This window comes from Ictidomys tridecemlineatus, chromosome 11, assembly GCF_052094955.1.
Source record: "Ictidomys tridecemlineatus isolate mIctTri1 chromosome 11, mIctTri1.hap1, whole genome shotgun sequence".
In the NCBI taxonomy this organism is placed as follows: Eukaryota; Metazoa; Chordata; class Mammalia; order Rodentia; family Sciuridae; genus Ictidomys; species Ictidomys tridecemlineatus.
Window position 1 is genome coordinate 123,641,229 of NC_135487.1, and position 23,964 is coordinate 123,665,192.

General features: G+C 44.9%; 1 protein-coding gene and 1 long non-coding RNA gene across 9 annotated transcripts in view; one reads left to right on the forward strand and one right to left on the reverse strand.

Moving 5' to 3' along the window:
• LOC144368427 (uncharacterized) overlaps nucleotides 1-23,964 on the reverse strand; it is a 44,602-nt gene that overhangs the window by 10,382 nt on the left and 10,256 nt on the right. The window lies entirely within an intron of this gene.
• Nucleotides 349-23,964, forward strand: part of LOC144368425 (Fc receptor-like protein 4) — a 28,592-nt gene continuing 4,976 nt past the window's right edge. For 2 of the 8 annotated variants that reach the window (XR_013428182.1, XM_078027284.1), the window contains exons 1-8: nucleotides 350-614; nucleotides 11,449-11,700; nucleotides 12,737-12,991; nucleotides 13,289-13,573; nucleotides 14,769-15,056; nucleotides 20,067-20,180; nucleotides 21,605-21,632; nucleotides 22,857-22,913. Coding sequence is in view for 7 of the 8 variants with exons in the window: in XM_078027284.1 (XP_077883410.1) it covers nucleotides 560-614; nucleotides 11,449-11,700; nucleotides 12,737-12,991; nucleotides 13,289-13,573; nucleotides 14,769-15,056; nucleotides 20,067-20,180; nucleotides 21,605-21,632; nucleotides 22,857-22,878 (1,299 nt within the window). In the remaining variant the exon portion in view is untranslated. The other 6 variants (XM_078027279.1, XM_078027281.1, XM_078027278.1 and 3 more) reach the window with 6 other exon arrangements.

Below are 23,964 nucleotides of genomic sequence, written 5' to 3' on the forward strand. Positions count from 1 at the left end.
AGCCACAGAGAGATCAACACTTTATGTGATGAATAAGACGTAGAATATGGTGATCAGCCACACAGGGAGTTTAGGAGGTACTATGTCACTATGGCTATCATTTGAGGTTAGTCCACTTTTTATGGCTGTGATACCTGCACAAAACAACTTAGAGGAGGAAAGATTTATTTTGGCTCCTGGTTAATGGGTGTCAGCCCATGATGCATTGCTTTGACTCTGAGGTGAGGCAGAGCATCATGGTGAAAGGGCACAGCGGAAATATGCTTTCAGCTCGCAGCAGCCAGAAAGCCAAGAGAGAGCGGGGAAGGGCCAGAAAGACGACAGACCCTTCTAGGGCTGGCCCCCAGTGAGTTTTTCTCTCAACTCGTTTCCACCTGCCAGGAGTCCATTCAACCATCAATCAATGAATCCACCGAGGAGCCCAAAGCCCTCATGATCCAGTCGCTACCCAAAAGCCCCCCCTCAGAGCACATGAGACATTCCAGATCCAAGCCACAAGAAGTGCCTTCCACAGGTCCAGGTTTGGAGGACTGGGGATAGAGCTCAGCACCCGCTCAGCATGGGAGAGGCTCTGGATTCGATCTGCAGTATCAATCAATCAACCAATCACAAAGGTTTATATATGGGTTGGTCTCCAGGGTGGAGATATTGGCAAGTGCTGTACTGGGAGGCAGGTCTCTCCAAGAGGGAGGTCCTTAGGTCACTAAGGAAGTACCCTTGGAAGACAGTTTTCATGGGACACATTGGTAGTTCTCATGAGAGGACTGAGATAAAAGCCCAAGTTTGGCTCTGCCCTTCCTCTCTCAGTTCCGGGCTTAAGGTGTAACCTTTCGTTCTGACACAGCTGTCCCTGTTGTTGTCCTCTGCCACCCTGACCACAAGCAAGCCAGTGAGGTGCTGTGCCTTTGAACCTCTAAAAACTGTGAGATAAACAAATCTTTCCTTTACAAGTTGGTTGCCTCGTGTATTTCTTTGTAGTACAGGTGGCTTACTTGCAGCACGGTGAATTAAAAGGAAGTAAATGGTTTATGTCATCCACTGAGCAATCCTCTTACCAAAGACCAAATAGTGGGACTTTTAGCGGACAGTGCCTCCCCTTTCGGCACGTTGACTACTTCTGAGATAAGCATTTGCAATGACCCCAAATTAGGATCCTCTTCATTGAAATCAGTTTCCAGAAATAAAAGGAAAGGATTGAACTACGTATCCCAAATCGTGGAATCGAAAAATGAGTTCAGAAAGGAAAGATCTGAAAATAAACCAGTAGGGTTGAATTTGCTTTTTTTTTAATCAATTAATATTGATAGTGAGCCTGAAGAGTCACAAATAGAAATAATTGAGGAGTAAGGCAACACTGAGGAACAATGTGGCAATGGAGGACTGCCAGGATTCTACAAAGAAGAAGTCCTCCCCAATATAAAAACGATTGTGCACAGTTCCTTCCCACGGTCAGAAGTGCCTACATTTGCAAATAATTGTTTGCCTTTAGAAAACAATAAAACTAAATATGGCAACCGTTTGAAGAACACAAAGCTGAATCCTACGTTGCAAATACAATATGAAATGTAAGTTCTCACTCACACTAATTCTTGGTGCAGAAGAGGCGATGTCAGGTTTCCAGTTCCTGACTAAAAACAATAATGACTACTGAAGGAAAAAACTTTATGTCTGCATGACAATCTGTACTTTTCAAGTTTGGATTGAAAATATAGTCTCTAATACATTCTTATACTGTTACAAGCATATCCAATAGTTCAGTAAAAAATAATTGAATTTCATTGCATTCTGGAAGTTGATTATTCTAACATGTCATTCCCTTCTCTCTACATTGCTGATCCGGCTCCCACAGGCTTTGAATTTGCAAAGCCTATTTGAAATAGACTAAGTCGGATTAAAACAAATGCCAGGGGCACCAATCTATGAAAAGCAATCAAACCAGAATAAATCGGTAAAATGTGAACTCACTCCACTCCCATAAAGTAAAGAGGACCCTCCAGTGTAGTTTTTTTAAAATAGGCCTTTCTAAAACGGGCTTTTTGTTAAATATCTTTTTTTTTTTTTTGTGGTGTGCAGTTCAAGCTAAAAATGGGTTGTCACAGACAGCATTCAGACGTCATTTAATGCACAGTTTAATGTTGTGTCCTGGTGAATTGGTGATTTTACTTTAGTCTCTAAAATTGTAAGTTCTTTTATATTCGGTTTTCCAACAAATTACCTGATTTGGTAAATCATAAAAGCTAATGAAGGTTATAGTTTTAAATGTTCTATTTTGGCGATCCTTTTTCAAAACTTATCTTTTAGCCAATGGAAGTGAAGTAGTAAGAAAGTCAGTTGCCCCATTAAATAAAAGTTCATGGAAAATCAGCACCACCTCTTTGCTTTCCTGTAAGTGTTATGTTCCTCCCTAACTTTTGAAAGGGGCCAGGGCGAGAGTAAAAATGGATGTGTACACGCATGTGTGTGACAGTATATATGGCTATACCTTCATAGTTCTATTAGAAAATACAGAGTGCTCCTCATTTGCTTCTAGGTCCATTATCCTTCCTTACAAGAAGGCCAAGGGTCATTTATTTGGAGACATGTGGGATGATGGTAATGGGGATGGTGACTGCCTTCCTCCTTCAGCCACGCTGACTCCCAGTTCTAGAATGACATGCCTTCAGGTTGAATGCCACTTCCACTAGGAAGGCTCTCCTGATTCCCCATCCCAAGTCAATTTCCCTCTCCTCAGAGCACTTCCACTCTGTGTCTCATTCCCTATTGACAGTCTGTCTCCCCCACTAGAATAAAAAGCTTGTTGAGTCCAGATTTCTACTCTGCTCCCGGCACCTGGCACTCTAGCTGGAATACACTTTTATAAACAACGTTATCGGTCAAGATATTCCTGTAGCAAAACTCAGATTCTAGGACCTTAAGTGGAAATTCACAGTCTCGTTATCTAAGAAGAGCAAGATGGGGCTTAATTTCCTTTTCAGTTCATCTCTTACTCAGATCACAGGTCGTGGCTTCCCCTGGGAGAGATGAGTCAGGATATTTTCATGCATGTTAGAGGTTAGAGTTGTCTTGTGACTAAGAAATTCACCATGTGTCTAGACAGCCAGCTGAAGGGGTGGGGCCAGCAGAGGCAGTAAGGGTCGGGGAGGGCATTTCTGACCAAATGGAATGTTCTCCATCTCGGGGTGTTTCAGGTACATCCTTGGATGATGCGAACCTCGGGAGGACTTCGGTCTTGCCTGGTTTCTGGTATCAGAGAGGATCCACCTGTGTTCTATCTCCTGGAAAGACAGAGCCAGAAAGTTTTGGAAATGTGACAGCTGCAGCTGGAGAAACTCCCCCTACCAGGATGCGAGTGACAGCAAACTCCTCACACCAAGACGTCAGAGCAAAGCTTCAATCCTCCTGTCAAATACTGACTTTCACTTTCTGGGTTCTCTTGCACTGGGCAACATGGTATTTTAAGAAAGATCGCTCCACTTCTGTTTTTCACTTCATTATGCACCTAGCTCTACTCGGAGAACCACTCCTGAACTCGCTTCTGGGAGCGCACAGTGTGGATACATGCTGCTTTGACCCTCTGGGCTGACCGGGCGTGTCTCCTGAGATCTGCTCCTTGTTCAGCTGCTGGGGCAGGACTCCATGCTGCTGTGGATGTCCCTGCTGGTCCTCGGTGAGTAATGAACAGGTGCCCGGCCTGAGCCTCATCCCAAGCAAAGGGTCCCCCCTCCTGGCTAGTGAAAACTGCAGAAAATGAACAAAAGGGAAGGTATTGATTTAATGCTATGAGGGAAATAAACAGAAATTGATTTCCAGAGATGTGATCTTCATCCACTCTGGCTTTTAGTTGCCTGTGGGAAATCCCTCCCCATTTTTGTTTTCAAATGAAAACAAAACAAACAAATAAACAAAATAACTAGATTTGATTACCCCCTTCCCATGCAGCTCATGAAAACCCAGAGAAAAATACAATCTGAGATTCTAAGGACCATATATATTCTAATTGTGAGCTGGGGCAATTGATGCTTTGCTGAGAATAGCTATTTCCTTCTCTGTATCCTGCAATCAAACCATGAGAAGAGAAAAAAATAAAATGGTTTCCCTTGGACTGCCCCGACCCCCGCCCCTGCTTCTGTGTTATTTGACAATATTTGTCCACGTGAGACACTGAATTCCTAGTAGTTCACACTTGGGAATTTAAAAATTCAGTCTTGTGTATTTGTTAAGTGTGTTTGTCTTGCTCCAACTTGGATCCCCCGACTCTAACTTGGGGAAGATTTATTATTGGTGTGATATGCACCTCATGGGATCAGCAAATAAAGAATGGGTGGATGGTGTCAGCATAGCCCAGAGCGGAGCACCTCAGAGACTAGAGAGGCCTGGAGATCACAGCCTCCACCCTCAAGAGCTGACACTGATTAGAGCATCAAAGTTCCAATGCAAGAACCTTTGACCTGCCAGTATCAGAGAAGTGTTACACACTGGGTCACGGCATGATGGGTGATGATGACAATTGCTTCTTGCTAACCCCTATGTCTTGGACACCCTTCTAGGAATACCCCCATATTATTAATCTATCCAATTTTTTAACGACCTGTAGCTTGGAACTATTATAACTCACATTTACAAATGAGGAAACGAAGGCACAGAAACTGTGGTCTCAATACTAAGATTCATGCAGCTAGAATTAGTGGTGGTGTCAGGATTCAAACCCATCATCTGACTTCGGAGACTATGCATTTAACCGTCACCCCATACTGTATGTTCAGTTCGGAGCTTCAATAAGCTACGATTGTCAGCATCCTGAGTCAAAAGAAGAGAGAGCTTGCTTCAGCCTCTAGACACCTGATAAGGCTTCATGGAGGAGGGAAGGTTCATTTGGACCCTAATGCATGGATGTGACTTGACTTAACTTGGTACTAAAGGAGAAGAATACTCCAGGAGTCAAGATCAGCAGTAGCCCCATACTTAAAAAAAAAAATTGACAGCAGCCATTAATTGAGGACTTACTAATTCAATTCATTACAATAACACCACGAAGTCACTTCTATGGTTCTCATTTTTCAAAAGAGGAAACTGAGATGTGGAAGTTTATGTGGTTTGCCCAGGGTTTACATGGCTAAAATGGAAACCAGGTTGTCTGAGTCCATAACGTGAGATTTTGGCCACCATGTTACGTGGAACTGCATGTGTTTCTCTTCCTCTTGTTTTGTAATAGAATGTGGCGTGCGGGTTCTCAGGGAGACATGGTTGGGAACACCCTGCCTTTATTGATACCTGGTTTTTACTCTCTTGCAGCTCCAGTCCACGGACAATTTGGTAAGTCCCCCGTTTCTTTTCTCTTTCACATCTGCAGATACTCTAATGACTAGCCTCTAACTCTTGTAAGAAAGACCACCTTGTCTCCTTCCTTTCTTCTCTGAGCACTGCAGGGACATAAAAATACCAGTTGTTGTGGTGATTCTGATGCTAAGCATTAGACTATTCGGAAGTACCTTTCTCCATCCAAACCTGCCACGTGTTGGATGAATGTGGAGGTTGGGGCACGTGTCACCGGAGTTCACAGGAGGAGGAGGCATCCCCTCACCTGATGTGGGATTCTGGCCAAGGCTGATGTTGGAATGCATAGGATTTTGAGAGGGAAAGATTTTTAAAAGCCATTATTACAAAGTGGGAGGCTGGAGCTCCAACTCTGTCCCTACCCATGTGTAACTAACTTTCTGTGGACACATTTTTCTAGTAATAGCTCAAATTATGATAACTCTGACCTCCCATCCATCTGCTATTCAGCAGAAAGCCAAGTCTGTCTGTCTTTCTGTCCTTTCTCTCTCTTTCTTTTATGCTGGGGATTGAATCCAGAGGTTTATGAATGCTAGACAAATGCTGTACCACTGAACTACAATCTAGTCCTTTCCAATATATATATATATATATATATATATATATATATATATATAGAGAGAGAGAGAGAGAGAGAGAGAGAGAGAGAGGGTCTAAGTTGCTGAGGCTGGCTTTGATCTGGAAATCCTCCTGCCTCAGCCTCCCAAGTCACTGGGGTTACAGGTGTGCACCACCGCACCCTGATAGAAAGTCTAGTTTTTATAGAGAACTATCTCACAAATGTTTGGCAACCACCGTGGGATTCCTTCAAGTGTTCCAAGCACATCCTGGGAATTGCTGGTGGTTGTCCTGCTTGAGCCAGCAGGAGCCACAGCCCCCCGGGTATACACTGTCTCTGTGGCTCTCCCTCACGACGTCATGGACACCAACCATTTCCCTGTCAGAGGGAGACAGGATTTTAACTCAGCAAGACCTTGCTAATGGATCCAGGATGAGGAAATAAACCAGAAGGTCTTACGTCAGCCCCTGAGTGTGGTTGATCTCAGGACCCAGTGCCAAACCTCACAAAGGCCCTGACGAGGGACGTCCTCCTGGTCACAGGCCACGGCACACCAGACGGGCAGTTTACCTGAACCAAAGAAGAATCCAGTTGAACCCATCAAAGGAGGGAAGGTCTTCCTTCCTTCCAGGAAAGGACCTGCTGCCCAAGTCCCTGTTCCCTTGTCCCAAGCTTCCTAGGCACATGACAGGTGTCCCCTAGAAATAGAACATTGCTCTTCCCTTCAGGAGAAACACAACACATTCCCATTGAGCACCCAGGGCACTCTGCCCAAATATTTAAGAGAAAACATTTTATCTTGTTTTATTGGTGCATAATAGTGGAATTCATTGTGGTGCATTTGTATGCATTTTACATGCATTTTACATAATCTGATCAATTTTATTCCCTGATATTTTCCCTTCAGAGATTTTTTTTTTTTTTTTGGTACCAGGGCATGAATCTTGGGATACTTAACCACTGAGCTACATTCCCAGTCCTTTTATTTTATTATTTTGAAATAGGGCCTCACTAAGTTGCTGAGGCTGGTTTTGAACTCTCTCTCTCTTCCTGCCTCAGCTTCCTGGGATTACAGGAGTGTGCCACTATGTCTGGCTGAGAATTTTTTTTTGTCAAAGTCTGCAAAACTCTCGAATGTTTCAAATTACCAAACAGAAACATTTAACCTCTTCATCTAAAACATGCATTCAAGTGACCTTACAGTTTATTTCCCCCCTAAACACAAGAAAGGCCTTTTTATAACATTTGGATATCATTAAAAGACATATTTGGGATGTTCTTCTAGGGAAAAAAAAGTTAATAATACTTAATATCTCAAGATTTAAAAAAGGAATTTCTTATAAGCCCTTAACTCTAGACACTTCCCCCTTATCTGAGCATGAAAAGGTAACAAGACGAAAATCCATGTAAAGCGATTCCACTGCAAATTGGATAGTAATTAGCGGCATCCAAAATTGAGATTTTTATTTTTGAAAAACGAAATAATCGCACTATAATTTGTTTTATTTTCTATTTCACAGAAGTTAGACTATCACAGGCCCTGTGTAGAGCGAAGCCTGGACCTAGTACTGGGTTTTCAAATGTGGCATCGAGGCCGCACAGGATCCAGGCAGCACAGGAGGGGACTGAGGCTGTAGAGGATCCCCACGTGCCTCCCTTCCTTCAGCGTAAAGGCAGACTTTCCCCGGAACCCACAGGCCCTGCTGTCCCTTAGTTTTATTCCTCTGACAGCTTTCCCCCAGACCTGGATGGAGTAGCGAGGAAAGCCAGCTGCTTCACTTTTCCAAGCCCATGGTGGGGGGGGGCCAGCAGTCTAGAGGGGGCACGGGACCCACCTCCAGGAACCAGACCACTGCTTTCCTTGTGATGCATTTCTCCTTTTTCATTGTTAACAGATCTGCTTTTCACCTCTGTGTTTGTTGCCAGCCATCAGAACAGCGGTTCCACATGACTTTTCCAACTTCATGAAATACTGCATCTTAGGCACAATCTGCAATAGCCATCCATTTTCACTTTAGACCCATTGAAAGATTAGCTTACCAAGCCACTCATCTTTAAGCAAGCCAGAGAAGAGCATTGCATCCGGAGGGATGTTTCTAATAATGGATAATTTTGTTGTTAGCTTCACCACCTCAAAACTACAGGACTCAGAAAATAAACATTCAGGTTCAAAAAAACCAGGAAGCCTCAGTAATAATTTCTTGTCAGGGAATTAGCATTAAAAAATAAAATCTCCTCCCAACCCAGAAATCTTCTACATAAATGGTAGTAGATAAAAAAAAAACACTTTATTATTGAATAAGTGTTAAGCCAGAATGGAATGCACCTCATAGGAAAATCACTAAAAGAGCAAAGACAGAAAGGAATTCCGTTCCTCTATTTAGTCAAGCAGATAATCCAAACATACGTGTTTTCAACATAAATAATAATTGGTTTTCCAATAAAGTAACCTCACACGTAGTTTATCTTAACTATGGTAATTGGGAGGACCACCTGTGTTAGCGGATTGGCTTTTATCATAGGAGAAACAAACTTCTCACATTTTTATAACAACAGGTAGTTTTGCATGTTGGCGTCGGGGAGCCCAGCAAAGTTAGACTCAGCCTCCTACAGAAACCGGGAGACAGAGGAGCGTCTTTCCATATGCCCATCTCCCCCAAACCAAAAAGATAGCATGGCAAGTTCATGACCCCGCTGTGCCAGGGCAGCGGGCAGGTTGTGAAAAGGCCAAAGAAGATGTCCAGAGATGGCTGTGAGACTTATGATCAGTGACAGTTCAGGAGGCTGAGGCAGCAGCATTGCAAGTTTGAGGCTGGCCTCCAGAAGTAGTGAGATCCCATCTCAAAGTAAAAAAACAAAAAGGGCTGTGGATTAATTCAGTGGTAAATCACCCTGGGTTTAATCACCAGTACCAGGGGTTGGGGCGGGGATAAGTGACTGCTCCAAGAAGAGTTCAGTGGTGACAGGCTGAACAGGCAGCCCCTCCCTCAAGCATGCGCCTCCTTCGTCCCTCCCTCTTGCAGTTTTGTCCAGTGGTGCCTGGCTCAGGAGGAGTGATCTGTATTCTTTCCACGGGGCTCTCAGTTCCACAACTGTCCCTACGCAGAGGGAGGTTTTACACATCAGGTTGCAGCAGCAGTGACATCAGCGGCTTTGGTTTGCTTGCATGAGCAGCATGTCAAGGAGCAACTTTCCCAGCATATACGGAAGAAAGGAGCTTCTGACAGATGGCACTAAACTTCCCTGGTTCCCAGCGTGCTAAAGAGAAAGCCAGGTCCTCTAAGATCCTAGGTATCTGCACTTTGCAGCCCAGGGGTGTTAGTGCTGCCTTGGCTTGGCTGAGCTTTTGGAAAAAGAAGGGGGCATCTGGGGATGATGTTTTACTATCCCCCACCTTTTTTTTTTTTTTTTAAGGATAACACATGGCACCCAGGACTTTCCTGGGTTTGGAGACTGGCCAGACTCTTGTTTAGCCATTATAACATTTATAAACACTTAAAAGGGACAGAAAAAGAAATTCTGAAAGAAAACATAAATCTCTTCCCTTATTTTCCACAGGAAGCTAATGCTAATGCTTTTTTTTTTTTAAAAAAAACTTGTTTTTGCCCTGGATTCTCCAGCTCTGTCCACTCATGTTTCAAAGATCTCAGGGTCCGGTTTCATGCAAGGTCAATATTTTCTCGCCCTGAGAGTGTCTTTGAGGTTTAGAGTGTTGGGAGCACCTGTTTCCCTGCAGTCTTACCCTTTGTAGCTGTCTAGACATACTTCACACCTCAGACAGCAGCCTGCTCCCCTCTCCCACACCTGCTTCTCATTGATATTATTACTTGAGTCCTAGGCCAGAGGCCTGACTCGGGAGACCCCCAAAATTAGGTCCAACCACTCACCCTAAAAACAAATAGAAAAGGAAATGATAGAAAGCATGAAAGGAATTTTAATCAGTGTAGCTCTGCTGGGAAGAGAAGTGGTCCATCCCTTTAGCCCCATCTTCAATAGACTGACAATGACTTTAAGGTTTTTAAAGAGGAGAATGAGAGGCTGGGGCTGTAGCTCAGTGGCAGAGCATGTACCTAGTACCTGTGAGGCACTGAGTTCGATCCTCAGCATCACATAAAGTAAAGGCACCTAGTTCCCCTCTCTTTATAAAAGAAGAAGAAGAAAAGAACAAAGGCACCGGTGGGGGTTTGCATAACTAGAAAGTTTGCAAAGATACCAAAGCAGGTGATCCTGATCAGGAGAGGTCTGTCTCCATATTATCTCATTATTTCAAGATTGGTCAGGTCTGACCATGTCAGGTTTTAAAAAAAAAAAAATTAATGTTGCCTGGCAGGTAGCTTCAACTCATCACAGGATGTTTACTGGATCAGATCCCATTCCTGGAATCAAAGGTGACTTGGAGCAAAGGGAATAGATGTGAAATGGAGGTGGGAATGCCAAGTCTTTAATCTTGCTCTTAGCCACCCATCAAACATTTGCAGGCAGAAGTGAAGAGTTAAGTCCTTGTTAGAATATGAGTAAAAATACGATTTGGACTTTTTAAATACCAGCATAATTAATCTCCAAATTTCTGTATTTCTTCCATCTTTAAGTCCAGTCCCAATATAGGCTCATGACGCATGTAAGGGAGGGAAAAACAATTATTTTTGCTTCGTCTCATCTTAGGCTCACTAGCTGGGGCTGATGAATCAAACTGGTAAAAGATTAAGAGGAGAAAAAGTAAGCTTTAATTACACATGTACACATGGAAGATCACAAAGTCAAATGTGGCTCAAGGAAGCAGGCAGATAATCGAGGTTTACATATCATCTTAGGCTAAACAACGTTGAGGGGTTTGAGGATTCTGGAGAAGGAGAAGCGAGTTATGGGTGGTGACAAGGAAAAGCATGGTAACAAGGGTTGTTTAGTATGATTTGTTGTGCAGATCTAAGCCAATATCTTCTCTACTGAGAAGGTCCGACAGAAGGAGATGCCTTTATCAAAGCAAATTTTCTTTAGGAAAAGAAAATATATGGCCTATTTTTAGATTTTTCCTTTTTTTCTGGTAGTTCCCAATGGTCTTTTGGTTCAAAATAATTCATATATGAAAGAAACATATTTGGGGATGACATGTGCTGGTACCCTTCACACACACACACACACACACACACACACACACACACACACACACACACTCATCTTAGAGAGGAACTGTAACATGCAGTTCCCTGGAGGAAGGAATACATGCTGGAGAAATGCAATGCTCAGTTATGTCCCTGAGGATCGGCTTCACCTGAGAAGGCAAGAGGATTTGTAAACCTCCCATCATTGATCAGTCATGAATGGATCCCGCTGGGGTTGCCCTCTGAAAGGTCAGTCTGCTCCTGGAAACCCCGGAGCAGCCACGGCACCTGGCAGTAAGGCGAGCCCAACTGGAGAACCTGCAATTTGGGGAAGCAGTAGCTCTCCCCAGGACCCAGGGGATTCTTCAAATCCAGGTCCTCCTGTCGTCCCCACAGGAACCTCCGTGGCAGCGATTGCAGGGACCACCACCTCAGACTCATTTCTCTTCTTCTCAGCAGCTGCACCCAGACCTGTGATTTCCCTCCAACCTCCATGGACCACAGTCTTTCAAGGAGAGACAGTGAATCTGACTTGCAATAGGTTTCATTTCCATGCACCAGAGAAAACAGAATGGTACGGGAAATATGGACCCACAACACGAAGAGAAACCCCAGGAGATACCCTGCAAGTCCGTGAATCGGGAACTTACAGATGCAAGGTCCAGGGCTCACTTCTAAGTGACCCTGTATCCTTGACCTTTTCTACAGGTGAGAGAGAAGGTGAATTGGTTAAGATTGTAGCTCTCTGCAGTTTTTAAGCACTGGGGTCCTTCCTTCCTCTTTCTCCCTCAGCCTCAGCTGCTTACAGTTTTACACTCTTCCTCGTTGTCTGCAAATGTTTTTCACTTGAAATTCGAGTTGAAATGCTTCATATTAATCAGCATACATTCTCACACATTTACATTGTCCAGGAAATTCGTTTGTTTAGTCAATACGAAGAGGAAGCTGTCTGAGATGCTACCCTGTGGAACTTCACAGCCTCACAGGGGAGAAATCACACACACGGACATGCTGAGCATGAAGGAGAAAGTCAGAGATTTCAAACCTCTGGCCTTTCATCCCTGCCTGTCCTGGTATCTGTCCCTTCTTCCTTTCTATTTTTTCATCTCCAATTTGCAAAATGCCCATATCCCTTCCCGTGCAATTCTACCTCATTTACACATAATGTTCTGGATCCCCTTCACAGACGTGGCTCTCTAGGAGGAGGTATTCAGGATCTAAGACGGAATTGATACAGCTAACCTCAAGTCACAGCCTGCACAGCAGGAAAATTTCCACAAAGGACCACATTCACAATCAATCGAACCTAACCTTGTGTCTCTGAAAATAGTTCTTCTCTCTAGCATCCCCCAATGCACTGCCATGATTCCTTGCATATTTCTCCAAAGGCTTCCTCTTTGATAGCACCTGCTAGGAGATTTAGTGAGCAGACTGGTGTTGATTTTTGCTCTATTGTATGATGACAGAAATTTTGATCACACCTTCTTTGGTTTTTCTTCTCCATATTAAAGTCCTTACATTTTGAATCTGTCCTTAAATGATTGAATACATGTGTTTAGAATTTGTTTAGGAGTTGTATCTGAAGAATGCCTCACTGAGTTGGGAGGAAATGAATAGACTTTGGTCAGGAGATTAACTTCTGATGGGGGCAGAAAGAAAACAATAAAGCCTTTGTAATTGAAGGGGCAGGGGGAAAGGAGGTAGTGTCCTGAATGATGGTATCTTATCTCTGTGTTGTTTCCAGGCTCCTTAATCCTACAGGCTCCTTATTCTGTGTTTGAAGGAGACATATTGGTTCTGAGATGCCAGCAAAGGGGAAAAGAGAAGCTGACCTCCGTGAAATACACTTGGAATGGAAAAGTCCTTCTGGTTTCTAACAAAAGCTTGGATCTTTTTATCCCAAGAGCAAGTTTAAATAACAGTGGCTTTTATCAATGCATTGGATTTAGGAACAAAAAATCGGCAGATACGTCAGCTACCAAATATATTGGAATTAAAGGTAAATCCTTCATTTCCTATAGATTCATTTAGTAATGTCAGGGTGGAGAAACTGGGCAGGAGGGATTTATAGGGGAATATTGGAACCCTGAATACTGGAGACTTATGAGTCCCTCCCAGAGGCAGAGAAAGTGGAGTGATTGGACTTGAATTGTCCTAGGAAAGAAAAACGTAATCGAGAGCTTGATACATTTAATCTTGTATGTCTGAAGTTTCCGGGGACAGAGAATCCAAGTCTGTTCCTCCCAGAGTGCTAAATACCCTCCTGCTCAGAACTTGATTTTCCTTTTCTCTCTAGAACTATTTCCACGTCCGAACCTGAAGGTCACAGCCCTTCAGCCTACAGAAGGGAACTCTGTAAACCTGAGCTGTGAAACGCATCTTCCTCCAGAGAGACTGGACACCCCTCTTCATTTCATCTTCTTCAGAGATGACAGGATCGTCCTGTCAAGTTGGAGCAACTTCTCAGGGCTCCAGATCCCCACCATCTGGAGAGAAGACTCGGGAAGGTATAGATGTGGGGCTGCAACTGTGACCAGCAGCATCCGGAAGCTCAGCTCCCCCCGGGAGATCCTGGTACAGAGTAAGTAGGCAGGGCCAGGGGGCTGGGTGGGACTGAAGCATCTTTCCCACATCTCTGGGCTCCTTCTGGCCCGTGGGTATAGGGACTATCCAAAAGAGATTCGTTTTGTCATTCTGATAGGGGCACCAGGCTTAAAGTAAGAATCGAGGAACTATATAATAAAAGAAATAGGGGATTTCATTTCTACCTTCATTTCCCTAACAACTTAGTCTTCCTTTCAAACTCTTTCATGTTGGAGTGATAGAGCTGATGCATGGAGTTAGATTCAAGATCTGGGGTTAAAAAACAAGAAAACGAGATTCCCTGTTATTGAGTTGGCAGATCCAGCATGCCAGAACCCAGGGCAAACTATTTAGAAGACAAATACCCACCTCTTCCTAATCAATAGCAAAAACAATATACTGTCTGTGAGGTGTGCTGCAGAGGTGAGGGAGACATGCATACAAAGGGAAATACACTAAATACCATCTTGTCTATGTTTACAGGTGATTGGAATTGGACTTGTATTTCTTTAGAAGAGTTAGTAAAGACAGAATGAAAAAAAAGGGCCAGGATTTGTTGTTGTTGTTGTTCTTTTGTTTGTTTCTAAGGCAGGGTCTTGCTAAGTTTCCCAGGCTGTCTAGAACTTGCAATTCTCCTGCCTCAGCCTCCTGAGTTTTGGGAATTACAGGCATGTGCCACGGTACCCAGAAACGAGAGGGCCAGTTTTGTTAAACATTGCCTTCTCAAAGAAATTTTCTCTTAAGGGACCAAAAACTTGTATATCCCTTACATTGGTGGCCTATATTTTTCCCAATATTAAATAAAAATTGTCAATCAGCCCAAAAAGAAAAATATCATCTTGTCTTAGGTACCAACGCAGGACTTCAGGAAACAGGTGTGGTCCAGCTGAGTCCCATAACAACCACTATTTCTATTACCTATCTCTTGAAACAATTCAGACCACCAGCTAGGTCAGACAGAGCTCAAATGCTTCTCCAGGAGTGGTCGATTTTTCTCTCCTGGGGCTTTGTGTGTTAGGCCGGAAAGGTTAGCACATTTAGTGATGTTCTAGATTCAAAATCCATAGTCCATTGATCACAGCACTAGTATCCGCTAACGGAGGACACCTTAAGTCATGTGAAAAGTGACTCTGTCTAAAACCAGTCCTGCCTTCCCCACACCTGGCCCTCAGCTTCTGCTCCTGTTCCCGCAGGGGTCCCTGTGTCTCAGGTCTCCTTGGAGACCCAGCCTCCAGGAGGCCAGGCAATTGAGGGGGAGATGCTGGTCCTTGTCTGCTCCGTGGCTGAAGGCACAGGGGTCACCACATTCTCCTGGCACAGAGAGGACACAACGGAGAGTCTGGGGAGGAAGACGCAGCGTTCCCAGAGAGCAGAGCTGGAGATCCCAGTCATCCTGGGGAGCCACGGTGGGGGATTCTACTGCACAGCGGACAACAGCTACGGCCCCGTGCAGAGCCAGGTGGTGAACGTCACCGTGAGGGGTGAGTCTTAACCACAACTGATCCTCTGTATTCTGAGCGTCTTTCCTCAAATCAGGAGTGGGCCTCACCAACATTAACTTTCTGACTCATCTTTATCCGACTTCTTTTTCCGTCCTCCCCATGACGGACAATCTCTTTCCATCAGAATGTTAACAAACCAATCAGGTCAGTGGAAAGTAATATGGTGAGGTAAAGCTGGCCAGAAGCCATCTTTGCCTCTTGGAGCTGATGTTGTGTGTCTCTTCTCTGATCCTCTGTGCGCTGATCTCAATGAGTAGCCTTACCTCACTGGCAGCGTTGTAGCTCTGTCACCTAAGTGTCACCTATACCTGTCTTTTCAGTAAATGATCCATTGCACATCCGATCCGTGTCCTCGAGGTGGACAGAACCAAAGGCATAAGGCAGCCCTCTGCTTGGTACCGCAGGCCTGAGGGATTCCCAGCTTCACAATTACATGCAGGAAACGCCTAAGTCCGGCGAGCAGATCCAGAGCCAGCCTTGTCCCCTAGGCAGATGAGCCTTGCTTTGGGATCCTCCAGGCCTAGTTCATGTCCTCTTGTGTGCCCAAGAAGCCACAATGGGCCAAGCCGTGTTCTCAGTCAACACTGGGCACTGAGGATGTGGTTTCTCCTGGGCTTCAGCTCCTCTCCCACCCGGGCTCAGTGCCTCCCTAGGCTTTCAATAAACCGTCCATCCATCCAGAAGCTACTGGAAAACTAGATTTCCTTGCTTTCCTTTCCAGTAAAACTCCTCAAAAGGAGTTCTCTCTACTGGCTCTCCTCACTTCTTCCATTTCTCTCAAATCCTTCTCTCAGGCTTGGCTCGCTCCACTGAGTTACTCTTGTAAAGGTGACCAATGACCTCCAATGACCTCCATAATGCCGAGGCCGGGCGACACTCGGCTTCCATTTTACTTGATCTTCCTCCAGCTCTTGTCTCAAATGATCCCACCTTCTTGAAATACTGTCCTTAACTTCTGGGGCACAGCTCTTGGCTTTTTATCGGACACTCCTTGTAGGTTGCTTTTCAGAGCCTCATCATATTTCCAACTTGTCCATTCTGGAGACTCCTCCTGGGGCTCTGTTCTCAGACACTCTGTGCCCAGACTCTCCATCATCTCACCCAGTCTCATGGCTTTAAATGCACTTGTGACTTCCAGGTACTGAGGACTCCCAAAGTCAGCCTATAGCTAGACCTTCAGTCTGACCTCAAGATCCATCTACCCAAGGACTTAAACCATGCACTTCACAGTTCCAATTGGCATCTCAAACTTAACTCAAAAGCCAAAAACTTACCCCTGAAACCAAACTTTTGATTTTCACCTGAAACAGGTTTCTGCTTAGAGCATCCTCCTGCGACACGTGAAGCTTCCTCTCCTAGTTTCTCAGGTCAAAAATCCAGACATCATGCTTGACTCTTCTTTTTATTTCACCCTCCATGTACTCTACCTACCAATTTTAAAAGCTTTACCTTCAAAATATGGACAAACTCTATTACTACTTCTGTGGTCACCACCAGGGCCAGGCCACTAGCCTGGATTCTTGCAATAACGTTCTAACTGCTCTTCCACTTCAGTCACTGCTCTCCAGTCTAATTCTGTCTACAGCATCAGGAGGAGAACTTAAATCAGATCACATTACTCTTCTGTTCAAAATCCTCCTCTGGCTTCCCATCTCTTTCTGAATGACAGCCAACATATCCCAAAGACTCCCCAGGCCCTCCATGATCTATCCTTCCTGTCATTTTGAGCTCATCTCCCATTACTCTCCCGTCTCCTTCACTCTGCCCACCCTGACCCTCTGTTACTTCCTCAGATTTTCCAGGAACACTCCCCGCTCAGGCCTTGCACAATGCTCTTCCTTGATATTCTCGGCTGGCTCCCTCATTTGTTCCAGGGCCCTGGTCTTCTCAAGGAGTCCTTCCCTCACCATCCTTTACAACAAGGAGCCCTTCACCGCAGCACTCCCTCCTCCAGTCCCTCTTGAGTCTCCCCCGACACGCTCATCACCAACTATCATGCGGTTCTTTGCTGTCCTCTCCCCTCCTCTGGCCTTAGCCTCAGGACAGCAGATCCATGTTCTGACCACTACAGTATCCCAGATGCCAGAAACAGTGCCGGGTAACTCAGCCATTCCATCAATGCTTGCTGAATGAGTGAATTTCTCACCCATCCTCTCTGTGGATTGTACTAAGAGTCCTAGAAAATAAAGACATGACCATCTGCATTCTACCGACAGGGAAGGTGGAGCTCAGAGAGGTCTTGTCGTGTGCACAGTCACAGGGTTTAGACATGGCAGCCCAGATTTGAACCTCTGCTGTCAGAGAGACGACAGCAACATCAACGTTCTCCCGAGGCCACGCTGTGGAGTTCCTACACTGTCAGCCATGCTCCATAAGCAGTCAGCTCTGACAGGCAGAGCCGTGAACCTGAGCAGTTTAGACACAGGCTGCGGGAAAGGGTGGCTGTGCTAATGGCCCAGCTGCTGCTCAGTTTTCTCTGCAGCTCCCTTGAGGCAAGTCCTGAGATGAAGCAGGGGTCCTCCCAGGTAGGGGACGGACGTCTTCCCAGAACAGAAGGAGCTGCATCTCCATCTTAGAACAGCTTCAGGCCCTGAAACACCAGGTGTAATTCCTGGCAGACAAGGACCAAGACGGAGTAGGTGGCATTTCAAGAATCAGCTTGGGAGAAGGGAAGAGGTCAGGAAAACTGAAAGCCACCAGATCACACTCGAAAGACTCCCAGGTACCCTGGAATCCAGAGTGGCTCTGAAGGCAGGAGGTGCCACTTCTCCAGGAAGCCACCTGTCCTGAAAAGTTTGCCCGGGGAGCTGAGGTTGTGATCCCTGTGGAGGGTAGATGTCAATCCATTGGCGACTGACACTCAAGTGTGAAATTACTCTTCTTGCTTGGGGGGTTAAGGTAATGGGATGGATTAGGCTTCTCTGCTCCAAGGAGTGAGCTGGTGGCTTCACACAGGTAATTTCATTTTCCTCTCTCACTTCCCTGCATGTGTGGGCTTGGCTACTTTTTCATATACTAGGGAAACATCATCTCCGAGAGTTAGACAGACGGCAAGGACGCAGCTAATGTTCGATGGAGTGAGATTTCCTTCTAAATTTGTGGACTTAATGCAAAAATCTCTGTGCTCAGAAATGGGCAAATTCAGAGCAAAAAAAGAGATTCTGCAGTAGGCTTAAGGTAGGCTGGGGCAGCTCAGGTCACCATAATAAAATTCCTTCGACTGAGGCTGGGGTTGTAGCTCAGTGAAGCTTTTCTACTAACTGTCTGTGTGGTAAGTAGCCTAACATGCATGAGGCCCTGGGTTCAGATCTTACTACTCAACATCTCGTCATACGAGACTTAAACCACAGAAAGTTATTTTCTCACTGGTTTAGAGGCTGGAAGTTTGAAATGAGGGCATCCACAGGGTTGGGTTTTTGTGAGGGTTCTATTGCTGATTTGCAGATGGCTGCCTTCTTGCTGCGTCCTCACAGTGGCAAAGAAAGAGGGAGGGAGGGAGGGAGGGAGACAAGAGCAAGTTTTCTAATGTCTCTTCTTAGAAAGGTATTAATTCATCATGAGGCTCCCCACCCACATGACTTCATTGAAGTTAACTACCTTCCAAAGGCCCATGTTCAGATATGACCACCTTGGGGTTAGAGCTTCAACCTATGAACTTTGAGGGGACATACTGCAAGGATTGAGGTTGGCTTCTGTGGTGCTACAGGGGAGCAGGCTTATCCTGTGGGGTTAAGAGCTCATACTGAGGTAGACATAGCTCTTGCATGGTAGGCACTGTTTGTTCAAAGCACTCAACAATATTAACTCGCTTAACCCGCCAACAACAGTAAATAGATGTTAGGGTCCCCATTTTTCAAAGGAGAAAACGGAAGTCCAGAAAGATTAAATTATATTCCCTGGCCACACAGTTGGTAAATGGAAAAGCTGGAATCCTAACCCAATAATCTGGTTTTAGAATCCTGTGCCTTTCTAAGACAAATTTCAACTACATCCTCAAGAGTAGCAATATCTTCTAGGAAACTGGGTTACAAGAAAGAAGGGATAATTTGCTTTCTACCCATTAAATCTTAAATCCTAGGCCTGGGTATGGTTGAAATTCTGATTTTGCTCAAGTAGATGCCCCGGCAGGCAAATGAGGAAAGATTCTTTCTTCCACTCTCCAGCCATCTTTAGCGGTCGGGATGAGGAGGCTGGGCTGGCTGCCCCCTGAACCCTGCTTGTAGGCGGAACCACTCATGGGTCCAATGGCAGGTTTGTTAGATTGGTCAGGATGGAAAAATAGAGACAGAAATTTCCCTCGCTGGCCGCCAGCCACTGATTTTGTTCTGAGAATCATAAATGAAATAATTGGAAATTACCATTAGCATTGCCATTGTTGTGACATCAGGGTGTCCTCTCTTTGAACCTGAGACACTTGTCCGTGTCTGAAGTTGACTTTTCTGGGGACCTAGATCTGTGTGAAAAGCCCCACCCACTCCTGTCCTTCCATCCTGCATTAGTTCTGTGGCCTTTATAAATTTGTTTACTGTCTGTCTCCCTCACTAGACCACAGCTCCAAGAAGGCGGGACCTTTTCTATCATTTTTTCACTGCTGTATCTTCGAGGTTTAGATCAGTGCCTGGCGTGTGCTGGGCACGTTCTTGGGTGAGTGGAAGAACTGAGTGGAAATCTCTCTCGCTGTGGATGACAGGGTAGGAGAGTGGGCCCTAAGGAAAAATCAGAAACGTCCAACAACTCACTTTGTTGCATATGAAAATATGAAAAAATTCCATATTTTCTGTGTTACTCCACCCTGGACCGCACAGGGTGAATCTTTCTGGCCTTACCCTGGCCCATAATTTCTCTCCCCCACCCCACTTTTAGACCCATAATTTCTCATCCCTCTTCCCCTCCCAGACAAGTCAAGAAAAGTTTCCAGGATGGGAATGCGTGGTGATTCCAAACCCTAAGCCTCTCCTGCCCCGGCCCACACAGCCTCTCTCCCCTTAGTGATTCCCAGCAACAGGAATGTCCTCATCGCTGGAGGAGCCGCTGGGGGACTGCTCAGCTTTCTTTTCCTGCTTGGGGCCCTGCTGTTTTTCCACTGGCACAGGACGAAATCAGGTTTGTGTCCTCCTCTTGCCTTTGCCAGGGTCCCTGCCCTGTTCTTGCGTCAGACACCCCAGCTTTGGTCAGCCTCAGTAACCACCAAGCCACTCTGCAGGTCTCCTCCTTACAGCGCAGTTCCCCAGACAGACCAGTGTGTGAGGGCTGCTTAGACCTAGTCTAGTTCACTAAGTCTCAAGTGGAAGGAAGGAAAAAGAGAGAATCTTTAATGAATAAAGTTTCAAAAACTACCTTAACGGCTCTGGGGGGCAGTTTCTTTGGTTCATACAGGTCAACCAACTAGATCATTCAGCCCCACCCAAATCTATAAATGGATCTTCAAACTAAACTGAAAGGCTCTGGAGAAATGATTGTGAAGGTTTCCTGGGCCTTATTGGCTTGAACCTGCCCTGGCCTTGCTCTCCATGGGTCAGCCTCCCCTACCTTGGGAGAAGGTCTCTCCCAGGCACTGTCGACCATGTGCTCCCAAAGCCTTCTTGCTCAAGACCAGGTCAAACTAGTTTCAGATGACAGAAAACATGGTGTAAACGACAGGTGCAAAGCCGGGCACAGTGGGGTACACCTGTAGTCCAAGTGACCCAGGAGGCTGAGGCAGGAGGATTACATATTCAAGGCCAGCCTCAGCAACTTAGCGAGGTCCTAGCACTTAGTGAAAACCTGTACCAAAATAAAAAATAAATAAAGACCTGGGGATGTGGCTCAGTGGTAAAGCCTCCTGGGTTCAATCCCCAGTACCAAAAAAAAAAAAAAAAGAACAGAGAGGTTTCAGTTCTAGAAAATTACCCACACCCTACAACTCTTTCTCTTAATTCATTTAATTCAAATGAGCCCTCCAGATCCTTGGGAGCACTTCCACATACCATGTATTGAGCTGGAGGGGGGGCACTTTGGATCTCTGAGTCTCCTTAATATGCTTGAGGCAGAGCCTGAGGTTCCTCTGGACACAGCCACAGATGTTCCTTGAAGTCTACCCTCAGCACTTCTCTGCGAGGGTGATGATTTGGTTACATTTAATATTTCTTGAGTTACAGTAACAGCCTTGAACCCTAATAAAGTCTCATATAATGTGACCCAGGAATGTGTAGCACTGGCCCCAGCAAGTTCCGTCCTTTTATGCTCTGTTCCCATCCTTTTTCAAAGTATATTAATGAGAACCAGGACTTGGCTGGTGTTTAAATGGTGCCCCCTACACACCTCCCCCCCTCCCCCGCACCCCCTCCCCAACACCCCCTTCACCTCACCTCCCCCACCTCTCCCCCTCCCCCACCTCTCCCCTCCCCCCACCTCTCCCCCTCCCCCCACACCTCCTCCCTCCCCCCACACCTCCCCCCACTACCTGCCCTGCAGTAGCTCATGTATGTGAAGTCTTTGAGAAAGAGCTCCCTCTGCTGACATGAATGTGCCTTTGCTTTCTTTTGCAGGAGGTGGTTTCTGGACAGCTGAAACCAGGTGAGACCTCAGCTTCTGCAAGTGCCTTTTTTGCTTCCCACGTACACAATATGCAAAACTGTGTGGTTGCAAAATTAGGTCAAGTTATTTTTCTTAGACCTTGTGGCTAAATGCTTCCATTTTCATGTTCCTTGAATCAGTCAAAAATGAGCTTCCTAAAGCCATTCTGTCAGCTAAAAGTTATTATTATAGATTTTATGTATATTTGGATTGGTTTCTTATTTGAAATTGGCACATTCATTTAAACGGTTGATACCAAAGGTTATAGATTTTCTTGGGCGGGTACAAAATAGTTCTGTACCAATAGCTCCAGAGTTGGAGCATACGTTTTTAAATATATGTCCAAGGGTTAGATTCTAGATTTTTTATAAATGTTCTAGATTTTCTGGAGGTATATGCTTTTATTGATCTTATTTTTCTCCCAGACATACAAATGTATTAATTAGACCGTGTTCTTAATTTCAGTTTGGGAAATATGGTCCTCTTCTGTCAGTATCTCAGTCTTAGGTTGCACCCAGGAACTGGAGTGAGGATCGTGTCTAATTCCTTCTTAAATTTCCCAACATAACAATGTGAAGACATTTGGCCACTGCTTCCTGAGGAGAAGACCGGTTCTTATCCATCTTGTCTATGAGACAGTGATTGTCACTGTGATGTCAAAGACTTTGGTCTTGTCCCAAAGTAGCCTTCCATACCAAAGCTCCCCAGTTTCTTTCAAAACAACAATCCAACTTAATATGGACCCACTGAAGCTTCAATTAAACTCTTCAGGGTTCCCAGTTCCCTACGGACTGCTGACTTCCCTCCAACCCACTTTCTCCGCCACCTCTGCCTAAACATCTCACCCTCAGGCATGTTGGAATGCTCCAAGGATTATCATGGACTTCTGTCCCATAGGAGTCCTCTCACCCCCGGCCTGGGACAGTCCTTTCATTACATCTGCTCTGCCCAGGTGGAACCACACGTCTCCTGTGACAATGGTGAGGTTTCCCCTATAAGAAGCTGCTCCTAAGACTCCACCAGGGAAAGATAAATAGCTTTGAGTCCCCTGGGAAATGCCACTCATCTCCCTACAGTACTCTGGAGTCAGATATTCCCAAAGAATAATCACTTCATTGTGTGTCTAAAGAGAGTGGAGGGAATGCTTGGGAAGAGGCCTCTGCAGAGCATAACAGGCAGAGACAGACTGGTAATATTGTCTTTTCTTTCCAATGCACCCCAAAGAAGGAGATTTGGTATATGCTGAGATCCAGACTACTGACCCGGGAGAAGAAGGAAAAGGTATGTTTTTGAACGATTACAGCTACAAACTATACTCATTCATTCAGCAAATATTTATGGAGTATCTCCCGTGTGCTAGGTGCTATTATAAGTGTGGAGAGTTGCTCAGCAAACAATTCCCCAAAGTATGGAGCTTAGATTCTAAAGACGGAAGACAGACATGAAAAAATACATACTATAGCTGAGGTTGTGGCTCAGTGGCAGAGCACTTGCCTAGCATCTGTGAGGTACTGGGTTCAATTCTCAGCACCACATAAAAATGAATAAATAAAACAAAGGTCCATGGACAACTGAAAAAAATATTTAAAAAAATACATACTATATCTTTGCTGATGATCAGAACAAAAATTCAGCATCCTTCTGATAAATATTGTGATCTTGATGGTTTGTGTACCAAGGTGGCCTATAGGTCTGAATGAATGAATATTTGCAACATACGTACTACTACGATAGGCATTGCATTGAGAACATTTAAATATAAAATATTGGATACAAATTTACAATGGAGTTATGTCCCAATAAGCCTGTCATAAATGGAGAATATTTTAAGTTGAAAGTGTATTTAATATTAGCCTACCAAACCTCAAGTTTAGCAATCATTCTATGGTGTACCATAAAGTACCCATTGTTTACCCTCCTGATTTCATGGCTGGATGGGAGCTGTGGCTTCCTGTTACTGACCAGCCTCACAAGATAGTGTCATGGGTGAAACTGTCTTGGCTCAGTGGAAGAGTGTTTGCCTAGCATGGATAAGGCTCTGGGTTCAATCCCCAGTGCTGACAAGAGAGTATCATACCACCCAGCACTAGCCCAGGAAAAGGTAAAAATTTTAAATCTGAAATATGGTTTCTCCTAAGGTTTGTGCAAAATTGTAAGGTCAAATGATTGTAAGTAGGAGTCTCTCTCTCTCTCTCTCTCTCTCTCTCTCTCTCTCTCTCTCTCTCTCTCTCTTCCCCTCCCTCCCTCCCCATAGATGATGACAGATAGAAGGCAATTTTTTATAGGATGCTGAAAATGTGAATTTTACCATTTAATATTCCTTAATTTACTA